Raw genomic sequence first — 23,787 nt, 5'->3', positions numbered from 1 at the left:
AAAGTTGCTAGTTTTGTTCAAGTTGTTTTGTCACCCACTTCTATTGACTTTAGAAACACATTGACAAGTCAACATAATTTTGTATGGCTTCCCATTCTATGTCAACAGCTTTTGAAAGGAGATGGAAGTTATTGAAATTTCACTCGATGTCAAATATTGCAAAATTTGGGGATTCTTTTCAATTCTTTTCAAACTTTCTCTATTTTCAACAAAAGGATATTTTACTTTCACGAGTTGAACTTGTGGGTTCTATTGTCATTGTCCTCTGGTTATACAGTATATTGAGTGAGCAAATGTGAGAGGTTACTCTTCAGTGTGGTACTTCGAAGTACCACTTTCACTTCGACACTATGCATCTCACAAGTAAGTTGGTTTGCATTAACCATTTATCAATTAAGAATGAGGGAATCAACAAAATGTCGTAGTCTTTATATTATAGATAGAACTTTCAAGTCTATTTTATATTTTGATTAGTTAGTTCTTATTATTTGCTTAAAAACTAGGACTATAGTACTTAAAGTTGAAGCTTTTTTGGTTTTTAGCATAAAAACAATATTGAATAAACTTGTCAGCTCATAATCCATAAAATCTAAAAATATTAATATTCTTTTCTCATTAGTAGTTTTACATTAGTTAGTTTTGATAAGTTTTTAGTTCCATAAAAATAAAAATCTTTGTTTGTATGTAGGAAAATGCAATTTAAAATTTTTTTGCAAATTAATCATAAATTTGGCCTAAATACATAGTAAATATTATATCTTTACTCAATAAAGGGAAATTTAATTGAGGTTATATCTTTAAGTGAAGTATTCAATTTATCTAGAATGGTAAAATAATAATTTTATGACTAGTTGAGTTAATTGAATTCATCATGTAATTGGTAAAATCTAATCTATTAATCACTACATCCATGAGAAATCAAGTAAATGTTAAATATGTTACCTGTAGAGTGTGTTTTAAGTTCACTATGTATTTGTTCTGTTCTATAACAATTTAACATGATTTTAAACCAACATATTATCAATCATAAGTTGAAATTTACCCAAAATCAAGGACAAAAAACGTTTCTTGATTATAAATATCAATAATGTCTTTAGATTTTAAAATAAGTAACAATCTAGGTATCTTTAATTGTCATATTTTGACCAAGATTTACTAAGTTTGTGTACCATACCATTTTTAAAACTACATTGACATTTTTAGATCCTTGACCGCTCCTTGACATTTGTATGATTCAATCTGCTTCATTTTATTCAGATACGTCGGTGATACTAGCAGCTTTGCTGAGTGTTGTATGGGCAAAGGCAAAGGCACAGTACACAGAAAAGGAAGCTCCAGCTTTCCTTAAGAAAGTTAATGCAAATTTGAAACACCTAGAAAGTACTTCAAAATACAAGGAGTGGGATTACAAAACGACCCTGACAGACCAAGCAGCCAAGGATCTGGTTAGTATAGTAGAGATTATGTGAAATTATACAATGGAAGCTAGAAGAAATTAATTATTTGGCAGAGAATTAACTGCTTGTTCTTCATTGGCTCCACCATTCTCATGTAGAAACATGAGAAAATATTCTTCCAGGGAACCTTCTTCTATTTGAAGCTTCCTTCCTATGGATTAATATGCTTCATATCCTTTACTTATCTTATGTCCAGTCCAGCGCAACTCAAACATCTTTCTATGTCATAACCATCATGTATTTTGTGCTTGAACCAGATTCCTTAGGTTCCTGTCAAGATATATTTTAAATCCTCAAATTTTGTTGGCTTTGTAAACATTTTCTTCAGCAACATTGGTACTTTATGTCCAATGCTGCTACCTTTTTCTCTGCACTTTTGTCTATAAGTCGTATAGTTTGATTTGATTTTAATATTAGCGCCTATTAGTTACCTGGAAAACTTGAGTTTATTCACAGTTATGTTCCAGGCAACAGCAAAAGAAAACTACAACCTCTACTTAGCCAGCGTGTGGCCGGAAGCATCTAAGTTTCCCTGGAAGTCTTTCTCAGACCCTGTTTTGAAAAGACAGTTCTTCTATCTGTCACAACTGGATGAAGCAGCAATAAGTCCTGATGACAGAACCAAGGTATGTGGAACTATAATATTATGAAACATTGTACGCGGACTTTTATTGCCGTCACTGCCAAAATTGTTTGTAATATTAGCTTCTTTTTACTTTCTCCCCCTATACCATAGTATATGGAGAAAGTATTGTTTTCGTCAAAATTTTCGAGTTTGAGTTTTGAGTGGATATATTCGTTTTGGGTCCCCCTGGACCCAAAAAAGTGGTTTTCGAAGTGATGTCTGTGTGTGTGTGTGTGTGTGTGTGTGTCTGTGTGTGTGTCTGTGTGTGTGTCTGTGTGTCTGGATGTGTACAGAGCTAGGGACTACACCTGTGGTCCGATTTCAATGAAATTTGGTATGTAGGTTCTAATCCGTGGTATCTCCAGGCGTTTTTTTCATTTTTTTGAAATTTTGATTTTTTATGGGGATTTTCCCATAAAAACCCATAAAAAACTGGAAAAATCGGATTTTCTCAAAAATGGCCCGAACGATTTTGATAAAAATTTAGTATGTTGTAGCCCTTTAAAGTCTGAACAAAATGGTACAAATCCCATTTCTGTAAAAATTATGGTTCAAAAGTTATGGTAAATTATGTTATTTTCCCATAAAAACCCCATAAAATAACAAAAATAGGATTTTAGACAAAAATCCGGTTTTGATTTAACAGAGTATGTTATGATCCTTTCAATTTTGATAGTTTTCGTCATTTTTTAGAAAATGTTATTTTTAATGGGGATTTTCCCATAAAACCCCATAAAAAACTGGAAAAATAGGATTTTCTCAAAAATGGCCCGAACGATTTTGATAAAAATTTAGTATGTTATAGTCCTTTATATTCTGAACAAAATGGTACAAATCCCATTTCTGTAAAAATTACGGTTCAAATTTATGGTGGATTATGTTATTTTCCCATAAAAATCCCCATAAAATAACGGAAAATCGGATTTTCCCAAAATTGGCTAGAACAATTTTGATAAAAATTTAGTATGTTATAGTCCTTTAAATTCTGAAGAAAATTTTACAAATCCCATTTCCGTATATTTACACTTACCGCTTACACATGAGAAAGGTTGTTGACAATCTTATGGGAGAAAGTATGTGTCAGAATGCTGATACCGTTTATTTATTGTTGTGAAGATAGCCATCTGAAAACAGGCGATACAAGCAAGTTTAGTATCACACATGTAGTATGATATGTATCGCACATATCGTAACATGGAAATTACATTAGTACATATGCCATGTTATTGAGACAATCTTTTCCTCCAGAGAATCCTCTGAGAGATAGTGTCAGTATAATTACACTAGCAGTTATTTTGTTTAACTCTTTTTAGCTGTCTGATGTGATAAACAACATGTTGAATGTTTATGGGACAGCAAAAGTGAGAGAGTACAAATCGACCAATACGGAAGCAACTTTGAACTACAATGGTGAGTTGGACTACCATAACTCATATTTTAATTAGAGCTACATAATTTTTTTTTAGAAAATGTAGATCACGTGCTTTGAAAAAAAGTTTGAACATTTTTTATTTGAACTTTTGTTTAAAAGCTGCTTAATTGTACTCATAGAAGATTATGGTAGAACGGTTTCCACTCCTGGAGACATATTTTACGAATGTTCGATTTAGCTTTTAGACAGTCGGAAAATCTAATATTTCATCATGTTATATACTGATTGAGGTTTTAAACTATTTTAAAACTTTTTATTTTGCAGACGTGTCACCAAAGTTCCCTGAGGACTTCTTGGACGCTTGTGAAATGTCCTTCTACTGGGAAGGATGGCACAACACTGTCGGAAGAGCAGAAAAACCTTACTTCCAGCAGTACGTGGAACTGATCAATAAAGTTGCCCAAGCAAACAGTAAGTTTTTGATCATCTTACAATTTCATTTGTTAGGGGGCTCATACAATAACCATTTTATTGGTGTTGAATGAGTTACTAATAATGCACTTTTTTGTTAGTTACACTAAATTGTGACCAGCGGTGGGCAGGGCAGCCACAAAATTAGGGAGTTGATGAAGTACTTTTCTGGTTCATGTATTGTGGAAAGTCAGAGGTGTTTTGTACATAAAAGAACAGTCAAAACATGTTTAATGCTGCTATCAATTGTTTAACCGTATCAAAAAGCATCAATACAATGACGAAATAATCAACTGAATCTTACCCAGGCTCTAAAAGTCTTCTGATTTGAAGGAGGCTACCCATACAGTAAAATTGTTTTCTATCTCTTCCCAGCATGGTTTCAAAGCTACATACAGCCTTATTACCTTATCTACCTAAATCAAAACTTCCCCACCCGATTGTACATTTGAGATTCAATTACAGATTTTACCGACAACGCAGCTCGTTGGCAATCCAAATTCGAGACAGAAAACTTAGAACAAGTCTGTGCAGACTTGGCGACTCAGATCGACCCATTGGTGAAACAAGTTCATGCTTACGTTCGGAGGAAACTATGGGAAGCTCATGGCAAAGACTCCAGCATAATCGACTTAGAAGGACCAATACCTGCTAGTCTACTTGGTGAGTTCTGAAATTTTAATTATTTAGATGTTGAATAAGGTATTTCATAATCAATTTGCAATATCTTGACAAATAAATTCAAACTTAAAGATTTAAAGCACTAGGGCGTAGGGTAGGTTTTTATGAATTTTGTCAGAACAGCAGACTAATCTGTATGGAAAACAAGTCCACTCTGAAAAAAAGTCTTTACATACACCAAAATTAGAATACTGTATTTCACTAATTTCCCACAAAGCTTTCCTTGGCTGAATTTCGAGTGTCTCAGTGATGTATCCAAATTTTTGTGTATATTGTGTAAAGGTGTTATGTTTCTTGAGGCAGAACGGACTTCTTTATTTTGAGGTACGTCTAAAAAAAATCATATCTAATTTGGACTTAAAACTGAAACCCAACTCTTTAAGATTAAGCCCCAAAGTCCAATATATCAGCCATAACGATTTAAAAAAACCTGCACCTCCAGCCTACAAATATTTATGCTAGCATAACTGAACAGAAATATGTGAAACCTGACATATGGGCTGCAATATGAAAGTCGAGGAAATAATTACAACAGAGATGGTACACAGAAAACATTCAATGGTGTACTCATTTGGTAGTTAGCACTAGTAGTTGGTGTCTAGGGCTAAGTCCAACACTGTCACTTCTCCTAACCCTCCTACATTCCTTTCAACCCTCACCATCACATACTACGTACGGCTTTAACGTTGGAGGAAGACCCTGTGCCCTACGAGATTGGAACTTCCGAACAATGTTTACCGCTCTTCCATGCATTCTTGCATGCTCTTCCTTGCTCGTCAAAAGTATATTTCCTGCAGACCTGCACATCATACTAGAGCTGGAAACGTACGGTCGACCCATTAGCAAGTTTTCTCTGTACTTTCCTTCTCTGTGTAACTACTTTGCTTGAGCTATAGGTTTACCGGTTTACCAGTATTTTTACTGCAATATGTCTTATCAGTCTAGATACATTACTATTGATTTGAGAATTTGAATCCGGCCTTGACCAGGTCTTGTGTGCAAATCCTAGCAAAGTGATGTTTCTAGTCAATTGGGAAGAAATCCTTTACCTTTTCTGTTGCGTTTGAACCCCAAATCAAATTCTTAGTCTAAATAATTTTGCAGGATCTATCTGGGGGATGGATGGCATCAGCATCTATAGCATCACAGCTCCCTTCCCAGATGTTCCTTCTGTAGATGTATCACCCCAGCTGAAAGCACAGGTTAGACATTTTTGGCTCTTGTTTTGATAACCTAGCTTTGTCGTTTCACATGCGTCACATAATATCTCTTTCTATTAATAGCTATTTCTATTAATATTTGAAAAGTCAAAAATTTCTTTTAATGCCTTAAGTGGTTATTATTAGTTTATCAAGTAGGACATAAAATAGAAGTTATTACAAATTATTTATAGCCATTTCCCACACAAAATGTAAGATCACAGAAACATTAGAACCTGAGACAACTGAACTGAGCTAGAAATACAAGTGGAGACAGCACTTGGATGGAAACTCTGCTAGAAAATTAAGACTCGATAACATTTTGTAATGTTGGTAACTAAGGGGAATCAACCACCTCATTGGTTCATGGATTTATTACATTTCTCTATTCCCCTATAGTTCCAATGTTATGTATCCCTTCGTATAAATGGCGGCCACGGCCAACGTTTCGAAATTCTCTCATTCAGTGCTGACTCCAGTTACTAGCTCAGTGGACATCTGTAGCCTAATATCCAACCAGGTTTTAGCAAATTTGCCATAATTTTACTTTGCCCATATGCTTTTCAACTTCCTCTTGTGGTCTATTTGGAATTAAAAAATATGTTGCTATATTGTTTTTCTTCCTTATATTATTAATCTACTGCTAATAAACTACTATTTCTATACACAAAAAATATTTTAAAGACTAAATAATTTATACATTTCTCTTACTGGGTAAAGTTTTACACAAGTATTTTCAAAACAGAACTACACTGGTCTGAAGATGGCTAAGACAGCAGAAAAGTTCTTCTTGTCTCTGGGCTTGAGCAAGATGACAGAAAAGTTTTGGAAGGATTCAATCTTTGAGAGACCAGCTGGTGTTGACATTGATTGTGATGAGGAGTCATATGACTTCTACAATGGCAGAGATTACAGGTGAAGTATAATGTAACAATTGCACTTGCGCTTGAGTGAGAATGATTATGATATGCACATACCGGTAATTAGATACTTCATTACTTTAGATCTTATACTGCATTCACAAAATGTAGGCGTTTTTAGGGGAAGAAATCGATCCCCTCCACTTGATCCTACCTTTAAAACAATAGCTTAACAGCTGATGTGTGTCAAAAACATCAATCAGCTTCAACATATACATTATGTAAAAAAATAGCGGGGGAACTTCCCCTCAAACCGCGTAAGTTATTTGAATGGGCTATAACATATGGTTAGGGATAAAAATAAAATTGTATTAGTTTTTGACTAAATGATTTTAACACGAATGCAAGTCTATCCAAAAAGTAAAATTTAACTTTATGTTATTTGATTTTTGTACAAACTAATTTGACTTTCTCTTCCCAATCCACTAGATAACACAGGATGTATACATTCTTTTTAGATTTGATTTTGTAAATAATTATGCCTTTGAAAATGCCAAAGAATTAGTTGTATTGTAAGTGCATATAGGAGTCAAGGCTTCTTAAAATACTAAGTAGTTTATTTCACAAAATAATAATACACTCCCAGTTGTAAAATGTTTCTGTTGACGTTTCAGGATAAAATACTGCACTATTCCTACTCTGGAAGACTTAGGAGGAATTCACCACGAGATGGGAACGATTGAAAACTTCATGGCATGGAAGGACTTGCCTTATTTGCTCCAGAGATCGCCTAATGAAGGTAAAATTATAACCTCAATGATGAGACTTGACAAAAAATTAGTTGTAAGAACAGTTGGAAAAATCAGAAAGTTGCCGGTTTAATCCAAAGAAAAGGCATTAGCTTATAGCTTTTTATTATTTCGAAACCTGGCTCAGCCAACCTATATTATTGGGTTTTTTATTAAATAGTCCTAGCTAAAATACCAGCTGATCTTAGTCATTAACAAAACAATAGTTTCATTCACTCATCACACCTCTACTCGCATGTTCGCCTATAAATATGTATCCTGATGTATGTCCAATTAAATTTCATACTTGCAGGCTTGTTTGATAATTCTACTACTCTAAGTGTGAGTGGCTCTAGTAGAGTTGGTAGAGCAGAACTTGGTAGAGCACAGGGGTTCAGTCCCTGAGGTACCAGGTTCAAATCCTGCCAATAACAAACGGTTTTATCTGATAACGCTGACCTTCAAGGCCATGGCATTAGTAGTGGTAATAAGTATCTAAAGCTCTCACGTTTTCCAGGTTTCACAGACTCCCTGGGAGAATTGCTGAACCAGTATGTTACTTGCCCCACTCACTTGAAGTCCCTTGGTCTGTTAGACGCTAACTGGCAATCAGACAAAAAACAGGAGCTTAATTACCTTCAACAGCAAGCCTTGTACGACATCCTGTTCTTGCCTTACGCCTACAGTCTGGACTTGTGGCGTTGGAGAATATTCCAGGGAAAAATTACTCCGGAAAACTACAACTGTGAATACTGGAACATCAGGTTAGAGAAACCAAATGAAAAAATTATTTACTTGTTAAAAAATAAGTTAAATAATGCTCTAGATTTAACGTGACATGTTTAATTGTAAAATGGCAATAGTGAATTGTATACAGAGATAGGTAGTTAATTAAATTCCTTTCAAAGTTAAATGATATAAATATCAAGCCAGGATAACATTTCATACAATATTATGACAAAAGACTTATAGAAAGCTTGTTGTCTTCTGAATTTACTGTTGATATTCTCAGCTGAATTACAACTTTGATTAAATGTTTAGGTCTCAACTTCAAGGGGTTGCCCCACCTGTAGATCGTGGACAACAAGATTTTGACGCCGGCGCAAAACATCAAGTTGACAACGACGAGGAATACGTAAAGTAAGTATCATATAACTATTATTTAAGATGACAGTGTAATGTACTTCAAACCTACTTGATTATAGTCTTAAATATCCCAAGATTTATTGAGAACTTGCCAGTAGAAAATCAGAGTTAGCTTAAGTAATCATAAATTTGGTGTAGTGTGCATTTATCATAATTTTATCTTAACTATAATTAGTCATTGCGGCAGTATTGTGATCATCTCCCGCGATCGTGGCAAAGTCTTGAACATCTCCAGCGAATACGATAACATTGTCCTCACTTCCCGCTGCAAAATTTTTAACATCTCTCCCGATCATGAAGACATTACAATTTTTTTTGTGATCATGGAAAAAATGCCAACATCTACCCCGATCGCGAAAACGTCAGCATCGGCTCCCATGATCCCCGTAATCCTGTATATCTCCCGCAATCGCAAAGACATCATAATCGTCTCCCGTAACTTGTTGGACTGTAAAAATTTTTAAATGTTCCAGATACTTCTTGAATGTGATTCTTCAATACCAGCTGCACCGTGCACTCTGTATAGAGGCTGGCCAGTTCGATCCTAACAATCCCGACTCAAAACCGCTTTACTTGTGTGACATATCTGGCAACCAGGCAGCCGGGGAGAAACTTAAGTGAGTAACTGAGGTCTTATGATGTGAAATGTGTGTGAGTGATACACAAATAGCCATCTGAAACCTCATCCAAAGTTCATTTTTGTATTGGATTTTAGATGGTTACGTCGCTTAAACACCAGGTTGTGTATTTTAAGATTTAAGACAAAGCTGAGCGGAGGGATGAATGTATGATGAATAAAATGATAGCTTTGTTACTAACAAAGATCAGGACCGTTTGATAAAATCCCAATGATCAGGAAGAGCTGGGTCTAGTTTCAAACCATCAAAATGCTATACTGAATTTTCTCAGGTCGAACCGGCGGCTTACTGATTACCAGGCAAGCACTATATCCACAAAGCTACTATGAATTGAGCTTGGTTTGAAACCTGACCCGACTGTCTATGGTCTCTGGGCTTTAATAAATGGCCCAGAAACAGCTGGTCTTAGTCAGTAAGATCATCTCCCTTCATTCTACACTTACCCTGCTTTGGTGATCAGATTAAATAATGCGCTTGAGTCTACACACTCCAATCGTCAAAGAACTGTACTAAATAAACTCAAATTAAATGGAATCAACTTTTAATTATGAGATTACAAATACAGTTTTTGTTTTCTTTCTGTCCTAGGACGCTAGGCACGATCCCGGAATTGTTTTTCACATTACTTCAGGCTAGGGGTTACGGCGATATCACTTAGATAACATCCATTGGTGATTTGGCAGGGTTTGAACCGGAGTCCCGCGCTCTAACCACTAGACCAGCTTGCTTTCCCGCAAATACAGTGCAACATACACAAATATTAAAATCATATCGACACATCAAACCAGAGTATATTAGTCGAGCGTGTGGAAAAAATGCCCCCCCTCTTTATTTGGAGGTTTTTTTCTGTAGTTCAGCCTAAAGTCTTACAATATTGAACCTTATCATTTTACTTTGGAACTACAAAACAAATATAAGATTTACGATCCTATCTATTCAGAATTAAAAGCAATACACTCATTGACTTAATTGCTAGCTTCTCATCAAATGAAATGTTTCAATTCAATTCAATTTCATTCAGAAATAGAAACATTACATAGTTCCATCCAAAACTTCTGAAACAATTATTAAATGTTACATTGCTTTTGGATAACAATAGGATATCCTTTGTCCATCTTTGCTAAATAGTGTAGTAGTTTTTCTAATGGCCAGTGCAGTTTAAGGTATCCTTAATTTTGTTAACCCTCAAGATTGATTCTACAGACAAATGATGTCGCTGGGAGCCTCTAAAACTTGGCAGGATGCCTTGGAGATTATCACAGGACAAAGGAAAATAGATGCTACTGCACTACTACAATTCTTCCAACCCCTCTACGATTGGCTGAAGGCAGAAAATGAGAAAAACAATGAAAAAATTGGTTGGACCTCAGGGAAAGTCAGTAAGTATAAAATAGATGGTGCAGAATGGCTGGTAGTATAGGCTATAATATATGTTAGGGGAGAGGTATTTTCATATTAGAAATTCCGTTGGCAACTATTTAGAAAACACACATTTAATACGGTAAGGAAGTACAGTAGAACCTCTTTAATCCGAACCCCTGTAATCCGAACGTCCACTAATCCGAACTCCTCATTGCTGTTCTCTATACACAGTACAGCAGTTCTTTATTGTATACTGTATTTAATTTACAGTACTGTTTATTCACCATGTTTACTACTGTATTAAATAAACATTATATTTTACTTTATAAAACATTTTTTCACTTTTCCCAAATTAATGTTGATCAATTTTAGCCATGTTTTAGCTATTGTTATGTAAAAACAACAATATGTTCTGTAATCTGAACTATTCAATAGTCCGAACTACCCCTGGTCCCAATTAGTTCGGATTAAAGAGGTTCTACTGTAACACTGTAACATTAAAAAGAGTCTAGGTTTTAAACATTTTTTTGGGGTTGGCAGGCTTTTCTGAATGGGAAAGAGTCTATTGTGGCATAACAAACACAAAACTTAACACAAAGTACAAGAAAATCAGAATGTTTAACAGTCACTGAGGAAGATTAAGGATGGGAAGAGGGATGGGGGGAAATGTGTCTTCAGATTGAATGGTGGGCACTGTCGTTGTTCACAGTGTTGCTAATATACGGGGTGTCCGGTAAGTAGGTACAAAGGATTCAGGAATAGGTTTATTGGGTCAAAAAAACCCAAATCAATTTTTGCCGCGAAATGAGGCCAACCCTGACCGCAAGGCCTTTTTTGCCTGGCCTGTACAACTAAAAATCTATTTCTCAGCTATTTGTAATTAAATTTTTTTCAACTTAATGTCATTTAATAGGGAATTTGAAATTTAAAAAAAATTTCTTAGCATTTTTTTATACAATTAGCCGTTTTTTTTAGCAACTTAGGATTAAGCTATAAAGTTTAAAATAGCCGCCATTAAAAAAAAAATATTTTGTAATTATTTTTTTTTAATACATTATGAATTGACTCAATTGTGTACCAAGATTCCTAAAGATATCTTAAATAGTTTTTGAGAAATAAATTTAAAACAATAAAACCAAATGGTGGATATCTTGCTAAGGAAGGATTTTTGGAAACAAATTTATTTTTATGTTCGTTTTATTTTCACCCAGTAAAACTATTCCTGAATTCTTTGTACTACTTATGGGACACCCTGTATAAATCCTCGATTGAATATATTCTTAAAGTGACAGTTGAGTATTCAAATTTGTGTGTAGTATAAGGTTTGTGTTTCATACATACCAGAGAAGACGCCTGATATCCTCATAGCAATTGCATCAGTATCAATCAAATCTTTACGTACAGAAATGAGTATTAAAAAGCTAGTGAAAATTTTTCTGTTTCAGAATTCTGTGAAAAAGAAGTATCCCCTGGTACTGGTCCATGCAGATATTGATGTACTGAACGCATAAACATAACCTCATTATCTGTTTAAATTTTAAAAACTTCTTATCAAGTACCAACACATTTACTTTATTCATGTCCTGACTGTTAAGAAAATCATTCACAAAGGTTTCATAGACCTTTACTTCACAGCTATCATTTTGTAACTATTACTTTCCTTTTCTAGAAATCTAAGATAGTTTTTTTAAGGAAAAACACTTTGATTAGAAATACAGTATTATTTTTCTATAAAACGTATCTACCTCATTTTTCTTTGCAACATGGGAGGGCAAAAAATAAAGTTTATTGTGTGTTACCTGAAACGTGTTTGTGTGCTTGGAACAAAGGGAAATTAGGGGTATGAAAGTCCCTTTTCCTTTAAGTATTTTCCCTAAATGTTGTAAATCCCTCTGACATAATCTCTTCAACACAATCCAAAAATAAGTATTTATGGAGTCAATATAACTTTATTTCTAGTGACGTAGAAGCTTTGTGGAATTGGGTTAGTTGAAAAATGTTTTGATTGTGTCAAATGTATTTTATTCAATATTAAACTGAAAATAATACAATTACACAATAAAAATAAATAAATAAATTACATTCTATTACACAATATTCTTAGACTAGGTACTTGCGACTTTATTGATTAATTGATAGCCTGTATCTGTCGTTTATAACAACTTCACCAATAACTAGGGTTAAACCCCAAGCTTTACCAACACTAGTATTTATTTGAGTACACATGAAATAATTGTCCCATCAATTAATAAAAAAAAAAATTTAGCAAATGGCAAAAGTAATAAAGCTTTAGTGACAATGTTTTCATAAACTAAGCGAGCACAATTTACAAAAAAAATTCTCTTTGGTAATCGGCAATGGTTTTGCGAATGCATACTTGCATTTAATACATATTTGTATTTAAAATTTAAATCAAATTTTTAGGTAGTTTTAGAGGTCTAACTCTGCCACTTACAGCGAAAATTGCTTAGGTGCCGGCCTTTATTTCTTACGTCATCTCTTCTATGTTCATAAATTTAATTTCAAACTATTAGAATGGAACAAAATTTCAAACGTCACACAGCTTAACAAAACTGTGATTTGCACTGTTCAACAAAACTATTTTAAGCCAAAATAAATTAATCATTGGTTTTGACTTTGAAAAACAGTGGTAGCATTAGTAATCATAATTTTAATGTAGTGTAATTTATCACAATTTCATCATGACTATAATCTGGGATCCCAAGACTATTGTCAATGTCTTATGCGATCGCCATAAAATCAAGAGCATCATCTCCTGCATTCGTCACAAAATTACTGCGTGGCAACTGTTAAAACAAATCAAACATTATCAACTGGCCAACAATTTTCCATTTTGGCTAATTTGCTAAAAACCTATATAACCGACAACTGGATTTGAAAACCAACCCATCTCTATGAAAAACATACCTCATTAAAGTTATTACTGTGATAAAAACAAATTACTCTTCTATTTCAGCATACAACCATTAAACTTTTAGTTCAGGATAATTCACAGATTTGCAAATAGTCTTTTGTTATTATCGTAACTAAAAAAAAACTAAACTAAATATGACAATTTTACATGAATGACATGGACCTAAATTACATTAAAAAATGGTATATTCACAATGAAAATGCACATAAATACATTACAATTTGTACATGATCACATCTAAAAAAAAACTAGTTTAAAGTTCAACTTTTGACTTAGCGACATTAGGAAACTGTGATGCATAAACAAATTTTTTCTTTGGTAGTTCAGGCTGCTGTTTCCTGAAAGAACATCATTTTAATTATTTTATGTTTCTGTGTGCTGATTTAAGATCCCTAATAGCTATTTATGTAGAGTGTGTAACTAGTAGTGTATTTTGTAGATGCACTTAATGTCGCACTTAATGTTGCACTTAATGTTGTAGATGGCTGTAAAGAAATTTAATTAAAATCATTTGTACTCATAATGTAGAAAGAAACAATGGTACTAACATACTTCACTGAAAACTATATCTAGGCTAAACCTGTCCAAGCTTCTAGGCGGAACATTTTTTTACTCAAATTGTTATTTGATTCATTTTTTTGTTTTTACATCTTTCTAGTACCAGAAGAACCTTAACGATTTTCGATTGCATCACAATAACAAGATAACTACAGAAATATCAAACCTATCATAGAGCTCAAAAATAAAAATTGCTTATTCCCTATATGGGAAATAAAAATAAAAATATCAACACCTCAATTATACTTACGAAGATACGAGCATTTCAACTTTATCATTTCAGTAAATACTTTTCAAAATGCTGTGATTGAATTTTTAACAATTTTTTCCACGGCAGATATAACTACAATAACTCGCCTACAAACAGGAAGTTATATTATCACCATTTTTGCTACTAAATACCTGATACATAACCAATTGAAAATTAAAAAATATAACTTCCTTACCTTTCAAATTTCTCAGGAATCGTCAAATTAATAGAATTGTCAGTAGAGATGAATTCAACGGGTCGGAGAGCGCCGAAAAAGTCAGTAATCGGAACCGTGTGAGGATCTCTGGCAAATAGATCTTTCCTGACTCCAACCGTAGATATACACACTCGTTTGGGACAGACGGCCAGCTATATGGAGCAATCATTAAAATTAGTGATAAGCCTTGTAAAGTAATAATGAGCCTTGTAAGTTAGTGAGTCGGTGGCTCAGTCGGTAGCGTCGCGGACTTCGGGCCCAAGGCAGCGATGTCGTGGGTTCGGATCCTGGTCACTGCCGATAACATTTTATTAGTACAGTTCACCTTTGTACTGTACGGGCTCACTCCTTGCTTTGCTGTAAACGATCCACGCACGGGCGCTTTAGTCTATGTGGACGGGCAAATGCAAGGTTAAAAGAGGCCGCCAACCTCTTTTATTTAAAAAAAAAAATAAAAAAATAAATAAAATTGGATAAAATAGTACTAGCTAGTAAGTGTCTCATTGGACACAAACAGGTAGGAGAGGTTAAGGTTTGACCTCCAAAAAATGTCCAACTGTAGTGAATTCACCGTCCCTTATTTAAGTGTAGGCCTTATCAATAGTTGTTTTTGCATTTTTATTTAGTTGTAAGTTGTAAACAGTTGTTTAAGTTTTTTAGCATAATTCTTCTAATATTTGGTGAATGACGTGACCAAATCAAATACTCTTGGACTTTACTTGCGACCGAGATACAACAGCATTAGATAAATCATACCAATATTCTGGAATTTATAAGACACAAGAGATATTATTGTTTTTTCAATTGTTTCTGAATGAAGTTTAAGGTTTAATGTCCTCTTCTGCTATATAGTTATCTAAGCAAGAAAAGAATTTACAATTTTTTTAGCAAACGTTTTTGCTGACGTGGAATTGAGATCACTCTAAGAAAGTAATATAATATTACAGGTCTCATTACTTAAAGGATTTTGATTTGACACTTGATATGCTACTGGACATTGTCTATTGGGAATAGAATAATTATCTTTGTGCATGAAAAAGTACAAAATCGTTGAAGCAAAGGCTTATAATACTTCAAAATTTCAGTTTCACAATTATCTTATCCTATTCGTCAATCCAACACAAAATCAAAACAGAAAGGCAATGACTGTTAGTACCGTGAGGTTAAAAATCAATTTCTAATCTAACAAACTTTATCAGCAATCTGACACATATTTTCTCCCATTATCTTGTCAACAACCTTTATCATGGGTAAGCGGTGGGAGTAGCTATAATTAATATTTTATGGGAAAACTTTTGAACCATAATTTTTACAGCATTAGGGTTGTACCATTTTGTTTAAGGTAAACCGGCTGTAACCTAATAAAATGTTAAAAAAATTTTTTCTTATTTTATGTGTTTTATGGAAAAAACACCATTAAAAGTCAAAACTTCAAAAAATTAAAAAAAAAAACCCTGTAGAGACAGACCATGGATTAGTACCAACACACAAAATTTCATGAAAATCGGACCAGAGGTCTGTAGCACCGTACACATCCACACACACAAACATCACTACGAAAACCACTTTATGGGTTCAGGGTGACCCAAAATGGATATATCCACCCTAAACTTGAATTTGAAAATGTTGACGAAAACAATATAGGTACCGTACTTTCTCCATTTACATGCATGAGAAATAAATAAATATTTAACTTACAAACTCTCCCATAGTCTTGGCACTGTCAGGGTGGACCTTCTCTAGGAATGCGAGTGCATAGTAAGTGTATCGATCAATGATGTACACACCGATGGCTGGGTCCACGTGATGCTGAAACATCAAGCAAGGTTACTGGAACAATGCCACTTAGAAAATCATTTCTAAGCATACATAGCGGTAAAATAGGGGAAGTAAGTTTGTATACTAATCATATGGAGAGATTTCACAAACACTACAACTAAGTAAGAATATCAAATTTGCTTTCTATGTACACTCTTTAATAGACAACTTATGTTTGGTATCATGACATTGGCAGAAGGTGGCAGTAAGAATCATGACATTAGCAGAAGGTGGCAGTCACTATCATGACATTAGCAGAAAGTGTCAGTCAGAGTCATGACATCACCAGAAGGTGGCAGTCACTATCATGACATTAAGTCACTTTTATGTCCATTCTAGGCCAGTGAAAAAATATGGCATACCGACTATAGACCTTACGTGGTTTTTAACTCTAGTTACTAATTGAAGAACATCTTGCTGACTTTTCAACTCAAAGTGCATCACTGCAATTTATCAGACAGCGAGAAATAATCAAAAAATATAATTATTAACTTACCGAAAGGGAGTCTTCCCCGACCAAACTACTAGCTACTGCAAGAATGTTTGGTGAGTAGAACTTCTCATACATTGACGCCGCCTGACAGGTGTCAATCATGAAGAATATTTCATGATACCTGTAAAATAGAAAAGTGGACTTAACTCTTAATTTAATACTTTAATATCTAGGTACATATTTATGATTACGGTCCTGGTCCTAGTATATTTACTAATAAATTCGCATTACTTAAACTGCATTTATAAACTGGTTTTTAAAAACACAATTTTTTAAAGGTTTTTTCAGGGTGAAATGGGATTTTTTCCAAACGTTGCAGGGGAAGAAAGTGCTAAAAAATAGGCCAAAAAATACAAAATTAAATATTTTTTCAAAATTTGTTTGGAACCTTGAATTTGTGTAAATACCGATATTAGTAATGTAACAGCACAAATCAAAGAACAAAAGCAAAGCACGCAAATGCTTCTAAAAGCACAATTGATTAGCCTAAACACACAAAAGCTAGAACTTGTGAATCAACATCCAAGTCCAGGAATGAGCCTCAACATGCAAGGACATTATTTAATTTATATAATTCAAGTTTTTCAAAAAACAAAAAAAACTACTGAATATTCTACAAAAATGATAACAGACCTTCTTTTCTGCCACATCTGCTCCAGAGCGTCAGCCAGCTCTTGACTTGTGACTTCCTCGTTGTCCTGAAACTTGAGGAATCCATCGCCTCCGTGGCCCGTCAGGTAGACCAGGACGTTGCTGCCCTCGTCTGTCAGAAGCTGCTTGGATCTGGGCGTGTCAGGTGGTAGACGACCAGTCAGCAGACGCACAAAATTCTCTACTGTAACCTGCGGCATCATTTAGGTTAGGTTTTTAAGGGACGATTAAATACACATCTAATTGCATTATCTGTACCAAGTTTGACCTGAAGAGGAAAATAAACTTACAGATAATCAAGAGCTTACACTTTATCCCTTCTTCCTCAAATAGTCTTTTCTGTCACAACCCTGACTCGTTCTTGAAGTGGATTACAAAGTCAAAGCCTTGACTGGAAATTTGGTATGTAAGCCTAGACGATACATCAAACTCTGATGGCAAATCAAAATTTGTAATCACTAATCAGAGAAAATGTGTCAAATTGAACAAAAAAAATTTAAAAAAATTCTAAAATATTTAATCCCAGGGAGGAAAACACTTACCTCATAACCTCTGTAATCCACCTCTACATCATCTCCGTAAACGTTGATGTGTTGATTGGCGTTGTTGAACACAGTAGCTGGTCTGGGGTTTCGAGGATTACATGCCATGTCGTCTGCGACCATCAGAATTATTTGACTGCACAGAGGAAATCAGTTTAATTTTAAACCAAGCCTATAAGATAGAATGACAATAACGATCAGACAACAATAACATTCTAACTTAACGTTCTAGCACTTGATGCGGACTAAGTTATTCTTTACCACAAATAATATTTTGTCCTTTCCCCTATTGCTGTTTGAAAAAATAAAAACAAAACTTGTATAAGAAGGAATCTATTATACAAGTTTAAAATGTATGGAGAACTGGTCGAGTGGTAAACTTAGAGCACGGGACTACGGTCCCTGAGGTCCCGGGTTCAAATGCCGCCAAATCACCAATGAATTTTATGTAAGTGATAATGCCGCAACCCCTAGGACTAGCTTGTACAGTAGGCATAGTGTGAAAACAATCCCAGGCTCGTTGCTAGTGTCCTGGGACATTAAAAAAAACACACATTTAAAACACAACTAAAGTAGGTAGGCCTAGGCCCTAAGCCAAATAATTTTTTACAGAGTCACCATTTGATGCAATTAGGTATCACAGTAGCTAACGAGATTTAAAATTTAAAAGTCCTAAAATTTTGCCATTTGCAAACTCCACAATAATAAATGACTGTGATGATAATTTTAAATGTATAGATTTTGTTATAGGCCTACAGTCATTCGGAGCTACTGGACTGTAAGGTGGTAAAAGGGAATTTCAAAACAGAATGAATTAATGATATCTTGAGAGCGATTTGCCGTGTAAGGTCGGGAAATATAATGCAAAACAAAATTTTGGGTGTCAAATTTTGTTTGGATGATTTAAAACTGTATGCACCATTTCTAGATAAAACTTAATTGCGTTGTCTTCATAAAATTCCCTCTCACTTAACAATAAAATTTCCTAGGCCTTTAGGATTTTTAATTTTATGGTCACCATAAACAGACCGCACCTCACAACTAACTCAGCGGGATTTTCATTTGCAGCACACGTTTCAAACTACAGTATTGTGACACAACGGACAACAAAATTGGTCGTGTTAATAGCCTCGTGGTTAGAGCTTTGGACTTTGGTGCAGGAGGGACAGGTTCAATTCCCGGCACATCGACAAAACTTTTAATGGGTTTAGACCTCTTTGCCTTAAAAAGCGTTTGACTATAGGCCTAGGCCTACTTCTTAACAAAAATTCCACTGGCGTAACGAGCAAAAAAAATTACACTTCCGTTTTGACGGGTGGACTGTCATTGAGGAGGTGAACACGTCTTTATAAGAAATTGCGAGATTAGAGCTCCTCTATTGACGTCAAACAAAAACGTTCCTCACTTTCTGAATTTTGTTGTGATAAGAATTTATTTTCAAATCCCTAAACTTAATTTCAATGATACACATTCAAACAAGCTAAGTATTGGTAGTCTATAACTTAATTGGCCTATGGGAAGTTGTTATTACTGGTACCTACCTGTCAGGTATACCAAGTCTCTTAACACTTCTGTAAATGGACAAAACGTTAGCTACATGCCTGTAGTTAAACCAAAATCTGGAAGTGTCTACCAATACTGCCCAATTATTGGTATGAGCACTCTGAAAACAGAAATGCTTAAAGTTAGTGGAACGTTTATAAAAAGATCCTCGAGTACAAGTAGCCTATGATAACAAGGGTCATTTTCAAATACCATCGATACCCTTGTTACATGTACTTATGTTAAAACAGTAAGTTAACTATTAACCCTCCGAGTGTCACGTGTTTTGGCCTTAATGTCAGCCTATTTTTTGCTCATTTGCAAGGTTTTATTAAAACTGATCTGAGAAGCTTAAAAACAATGTTAATTATACTGTTCTATATACCATTTTGTTTGGAAAATCTTGGGCTTCAATATTATATATAAAACATAAGGAAGATTAAAAAAAAAAAAAATTTTTTAGGTAAAAAAATGTATAATTTCGAAAATTTTCAAAAAAAAATAAGTTTGCGCTCAATGAAATTGTATAAATTATAGGCCTATAAATATTTGAAAATAGCCACTTTGTTCTAAATTTTATGAGGATTACAAATCTATAATAATATAAGGAAGTAGATTTGCAAATAAAAAAGTTATGGGCAAAAAACAGATTTCAGTACATAGCGTTTAGCTAAGAATGCATAGCCCAACCATAGCTAGGAATCTGGCTGATAATTTACATCAATATCACTAGGCCTACCTACTTCTTCAGGATCATCAACCAGCACTTCAAAACCACTTAAATCTTCTTATAATGCACCACGTATATCACTACTTTTGATTTTTAACACTAAAACAATGATAAACGTAATAAAACACATCAGTCATCGGTCCGAGGGTAACCTAGCTGTTTACAAATACACGCACGTCAGCTCAGTCAGCTGTCTGCTACAATATTTTCGGAACTAAAATGAATAGTGCTTAGAGACAGACCTCTGGAGAAAGCTTAGAATATTACGGACAGAACGATACCTAACTCAATCCAGTACAGTCCGATTCAGTTAGTCATAGAGCCTTCGCCGTAAACAGTGTTCGCGAGTCGCTGCAGCGACGCACGACACTATACAAAGTGCGTTACGCGTCGCTGCAGCGACGCATGACACTCGGAGGGTTAAAAACTCCAATCACCCGAATCAATTGGAACGGTAGGCTACCCCTTTCGGATAATCAAAAATTTGGATAAACTTAGGCCTAGTCTGTACCGGTAAAGCCCAATTGTTATTGAGAATCGGGGTATGTTACAGAAAATAACTTGAGCTTCTACTAGATAGCCTATGGCATGTGTCAACAAATATAATAATGTCAAGAAGACCGCAGAAGATATGAATATTTTTCAGCAATCGCTAACAATGATGAAAAGGTTTCCGTGACCGCAAGGCATGATGATGCCTAGACACGTCTGGGAGACAGTTAGCATACTAACTTAACTGGGCTATGCTAATATCGATTGAAACTATCAAATTGAAAATATTGATTAATAATCAATATTTTTAAATATATCTATTATAAAATTTAACTATCATAACCTAACCTAACCAACCAAACTTGCTGATGGTGAAAAAATCGCATGAAAGTTTACTAATCGAATCGATAGTTTCAATCGATAGCATAGCCCAGTTAAGAAACTGTACCGTTAGTACCTAATGTTTTAGGCCTATATTGTTTACTAGAACAGAAAAGAGAGACAGAGAAACTGTTCCGTAGGTTTTTCTTACTTACCTTACACACAAAAATACTTAAAATGAAAATGAAACAATACGATAACAAACAATTGTGCATGTTTTATAATAATATGCCCTGTCTATTTTATAAGAAGTAGCAGGTATGTATGTTTGATTGATACACAAAACTTCAATTACTGTCAATTGACAATTGCAATTACAAGTATCTTAGTAAGAGTAAGTGTTTGTAGTTTGTATTGTGTTTTTGAGGTTAGGCTCGTCGGCTTGTGCTTGTAAACATTTTTTTTCACTGAGCGTGACGGTCCTACTTTTATTCATAGTCTTTACTTAAGCGATATAGCTTCTAAGTACTCTAAGGATAGGTGTTATCATTTTACCATTGAATAAATATATTACAAGATTTTACTGAATTAAACAAATTTTAGGCCACATAATCAATCAAAGTATTACCAATGGTACTGTACAATCAAAAAATTGTAATTCTCTTTGTTTGGATGGTGATGCATTTACGATCCAACAACATTTAAGTATCTTTATTTTTTTTTTAAATAAATTGATGTATTGTAAATTGATGTAATTTTTTAGTAGCAATAAATTCACTCATAAAACATTATACAACATACATACAAAACATATACTCATAGAACAAGCTCAGAGCAATACATTCAATCTATTACAGTCATTATTAATAATAAAATAATATGTTAGGATACAAATATTTAAAACCTAAGAGCCTGTACATATTCAATACATAAAACAGACAATTTTTTTTAGCTAGAAACCGAGAATCTCTACTAACTCAAAATGAATTAAAAAACACATTGATTATTGACATTCATTATTTATGGTTTTTTTTTTTATTTGGTATATATGTTAATTTGAAACTATTCAACAATTTTGAATTTTTTAAATTGCGTTATAATTATAAAATAGGTTAACATATAAAAGATTTATACCATAGTAATGTTTTGAATTTAACTTTTACCAACCAAAAAGAAGTCCCATGAACAAGTAGTCATAAAAAATTGCATTAATGCCAAATCAACATTTTATTAAAATAATCAATGGGACATTCATTTGTATAGTCAGAATGGAAGCTGTCTCAGTCAGCTGACATTCATTTCTCTATGTTTCTCATACATTCTTTCAACCTTCCTCACTTCCTCCATTGCTTTTGCTTTCACTGCACTCTTCTTCATCTTCCTTCACTGCGACTGCGAGAAAACTTTGCCCTTGAGGTTGTCTGCTGTGACCGTAGCTAGCAGTGCATTATTGAAATTGTAAGTTTTTAGTTATTTTAAGTAAAATGTTTCGAGCACCAGCAATGGCACTACACAGTGCTGTTAGAGGTGTTTTACGACAGAACCTTCCGAAGGCACCTCTAGGAGTTACCAGCCGATCAATGGCCCATCATTCTGAGTCGGATCAGGAGTTTGATGCCAGGTATGAAGCCTACTTAAACCGTTCAGACATCGATGGATGGGAGATTCGCAAAGCTATGAACGACCTGGCTGGTATGGATCTTGTCCCAGATCCTAAAATTGTCATTGCAGCGATGAAGGCGTGCAGAAGAGTTAATGATTACGCTTTGGCAGTCAGGTTCCTGGAAACCGTCGAGTTCAAGACAGCAGGTAGGAAGGATATTTGGGAGTATGTATTGAACCAAGTCAAACCAACACTTGATGAGCTGGGCATTGACACCAAAGAGAAGCTGGGCTACGACAAACCAGAACTGGCCCTCCAGAGCGTCTACGACATCCACTAAGAATACTTCCGCAGCATCCTCAAAACAATATAGAAAGGTACACCGTTTGTGAAATTTCCATCGCTACGACATTGTTGTATGTTCTAGAAGTTAAATAAAAAAGATATCAATTAATTTATGTAGTTTTCACTCCATAGCCTCTAATTTTTTCTATGTGGGCCTAAGTTATAGGTATTTAGACATAGCCTTCTTGGGACTAGGATACAGGCCTTTAGAAGTTAAATTCTAAATTTTAAACTGATTCCCTGTGTGGAGGTAGGGGTGTGTATCAGACAGTGGTAGCCAACCTGGGCCGCTTATTTAAATAGGCCCGGCCCAATGAAGAGAGAAGTTCTCCCACAAGTTAATATGGAGAGGGGCAAAATTATCTCTCGGGCCCATAGTGCATCACATGCAACCTGCGGGCCTGTAGCCAACATCCAACACACGCAGAATCCCCAACTTTTATGGTATCAATTATTTGTATGAAAACACGTTTCTTCTCTCTTGTATAGGCCTAGATATTTCAATCCAAACATTTGGCAAGTTCCATGTGTAAATAAGTTTCTGCCGGTCTAAATTTGTACCTGAATCAGCGAGTTTGTTAGTTCTAAGTTCCAGAGCAAAACGTCCTATTTTCTATAAGTTTTTTTCCAAAATACAATGGTGCTTTTCTTTTAACTTAAACCCTTTCAGTGCTATGCGACAATATATCGT

At 34.6% G+C, this 23,787-nt stretch overlaps 3 protein-coding genes across 3 annotated transcripts; 2 read left to right on the top strand and 1 right to left on the bottom strand.

Annotated features, from left to right (window-relative positions):
- The first annotated feature begins 335 nt into the window (after window positions 1-335).
- LOC128996745 (angiotensin-converting enzyme-like) lies at window positions 336-12,161 on the top strand. The gene is made up of 14 exons (XM_054422197.1): window positions 336-363; window positions 1,258-1,445; window positions 1,925-2,083; window positions 3,396-3,492; window positions 3,779-3,925; window positions 4,391-4,588; window positions 5,711-5,808; window positions 6,551-6,720; window positions 7,340-7,464; window positions 7,971-8,217; window positions 8,495-8,593; window positions 9,073-9,216; window positions 10,441-10,616; window positions 12,045-12,161. Exons 1-14 carry the CDS (start codon window positions 351-353, stop codon window positions 12,092-12,094), a joined length of 1,911 nt encoding a protein of 636 aa, XP_054278172.1. The 5' UTR covers window positions 336-350; the 3' UTR covers window positions 12,095-12,161.
- Window positions 12,162-12,630: 469 nt separating this feature from the next.
- On the bottom strand, window positions 12,631-21,519 carry LOC128997293 (putative GPI-anchor transamidase). Its single transcript, XM_054422922.1, has 8 exons — window positions 21,364-21,519; window positions 19,605-19,726; window positions 18,064-18,199; window positions 17,504-17,712; window positions 16,874-16,991; window positions 16,258-16,368; window positions 14,539-14,711; window positions 12,631-13,872 (listed from the first exon to the last, which is right to left on the bottom strand). The coding sequence occupies exons 1-8, from the start codon at window positions 21,421-21,423 to the stop codon at window positions 13,788-13,790; spliced, it is 1,014 nt and encodes a 337-aa protein (XP_054278897.1). The 5' UTR covers window positions 21,424-21,519; the 3' UTR covers window positions 12,631-13,787.
- Window positions 21,520-22,523: 1,004 nt separating this feature from the next.
- Window positions 22,524-23,205, top strand: LOC128996629 (cytochrome c oxidase subunit 5A, mitochondrial). The gene has a single exon (XM_054422035.1). The coding sequence runs from the start codon at window positions 22,633-22,635 to the stop codon at window positions 23,089-23,091; it is 459 nt and encodes a 152-aa protein (XP_054278010.1). The 5' UTR covers window positions 22,524-22,632; the 3' UTR covers window positions 23,092-23,205.
- The last annotated feature ends 582 nt before the right edge of the window (window positions 23,206-23,787 follow it).

The sequence above is a fragment of the Macrosteles quadrilineatus genome, unplaced genomic scaffold (assembly GCF_028750875.1).
Source record: "Macrosteles quadrilineatus isolate MER2022 unplaced genomic scaffold, UCM_ALF_1.0 Scaffold_6__1_contigs__length_79288215, whole genome shotgun sequence".
Taxonomy (NCBI): domain Eukaryota; kingdom Metazoa; phylum Arthropoda; class Insecta; order Hemiptera; family Cicadellidae; genus Macrosteles; species Macrosteles quadrilineatus.
The sequence above is the reverse complement of the archived record's forward strand: the minus strand, read 5'-3'. Positions and strand labels throughout refer to the sequence as shown.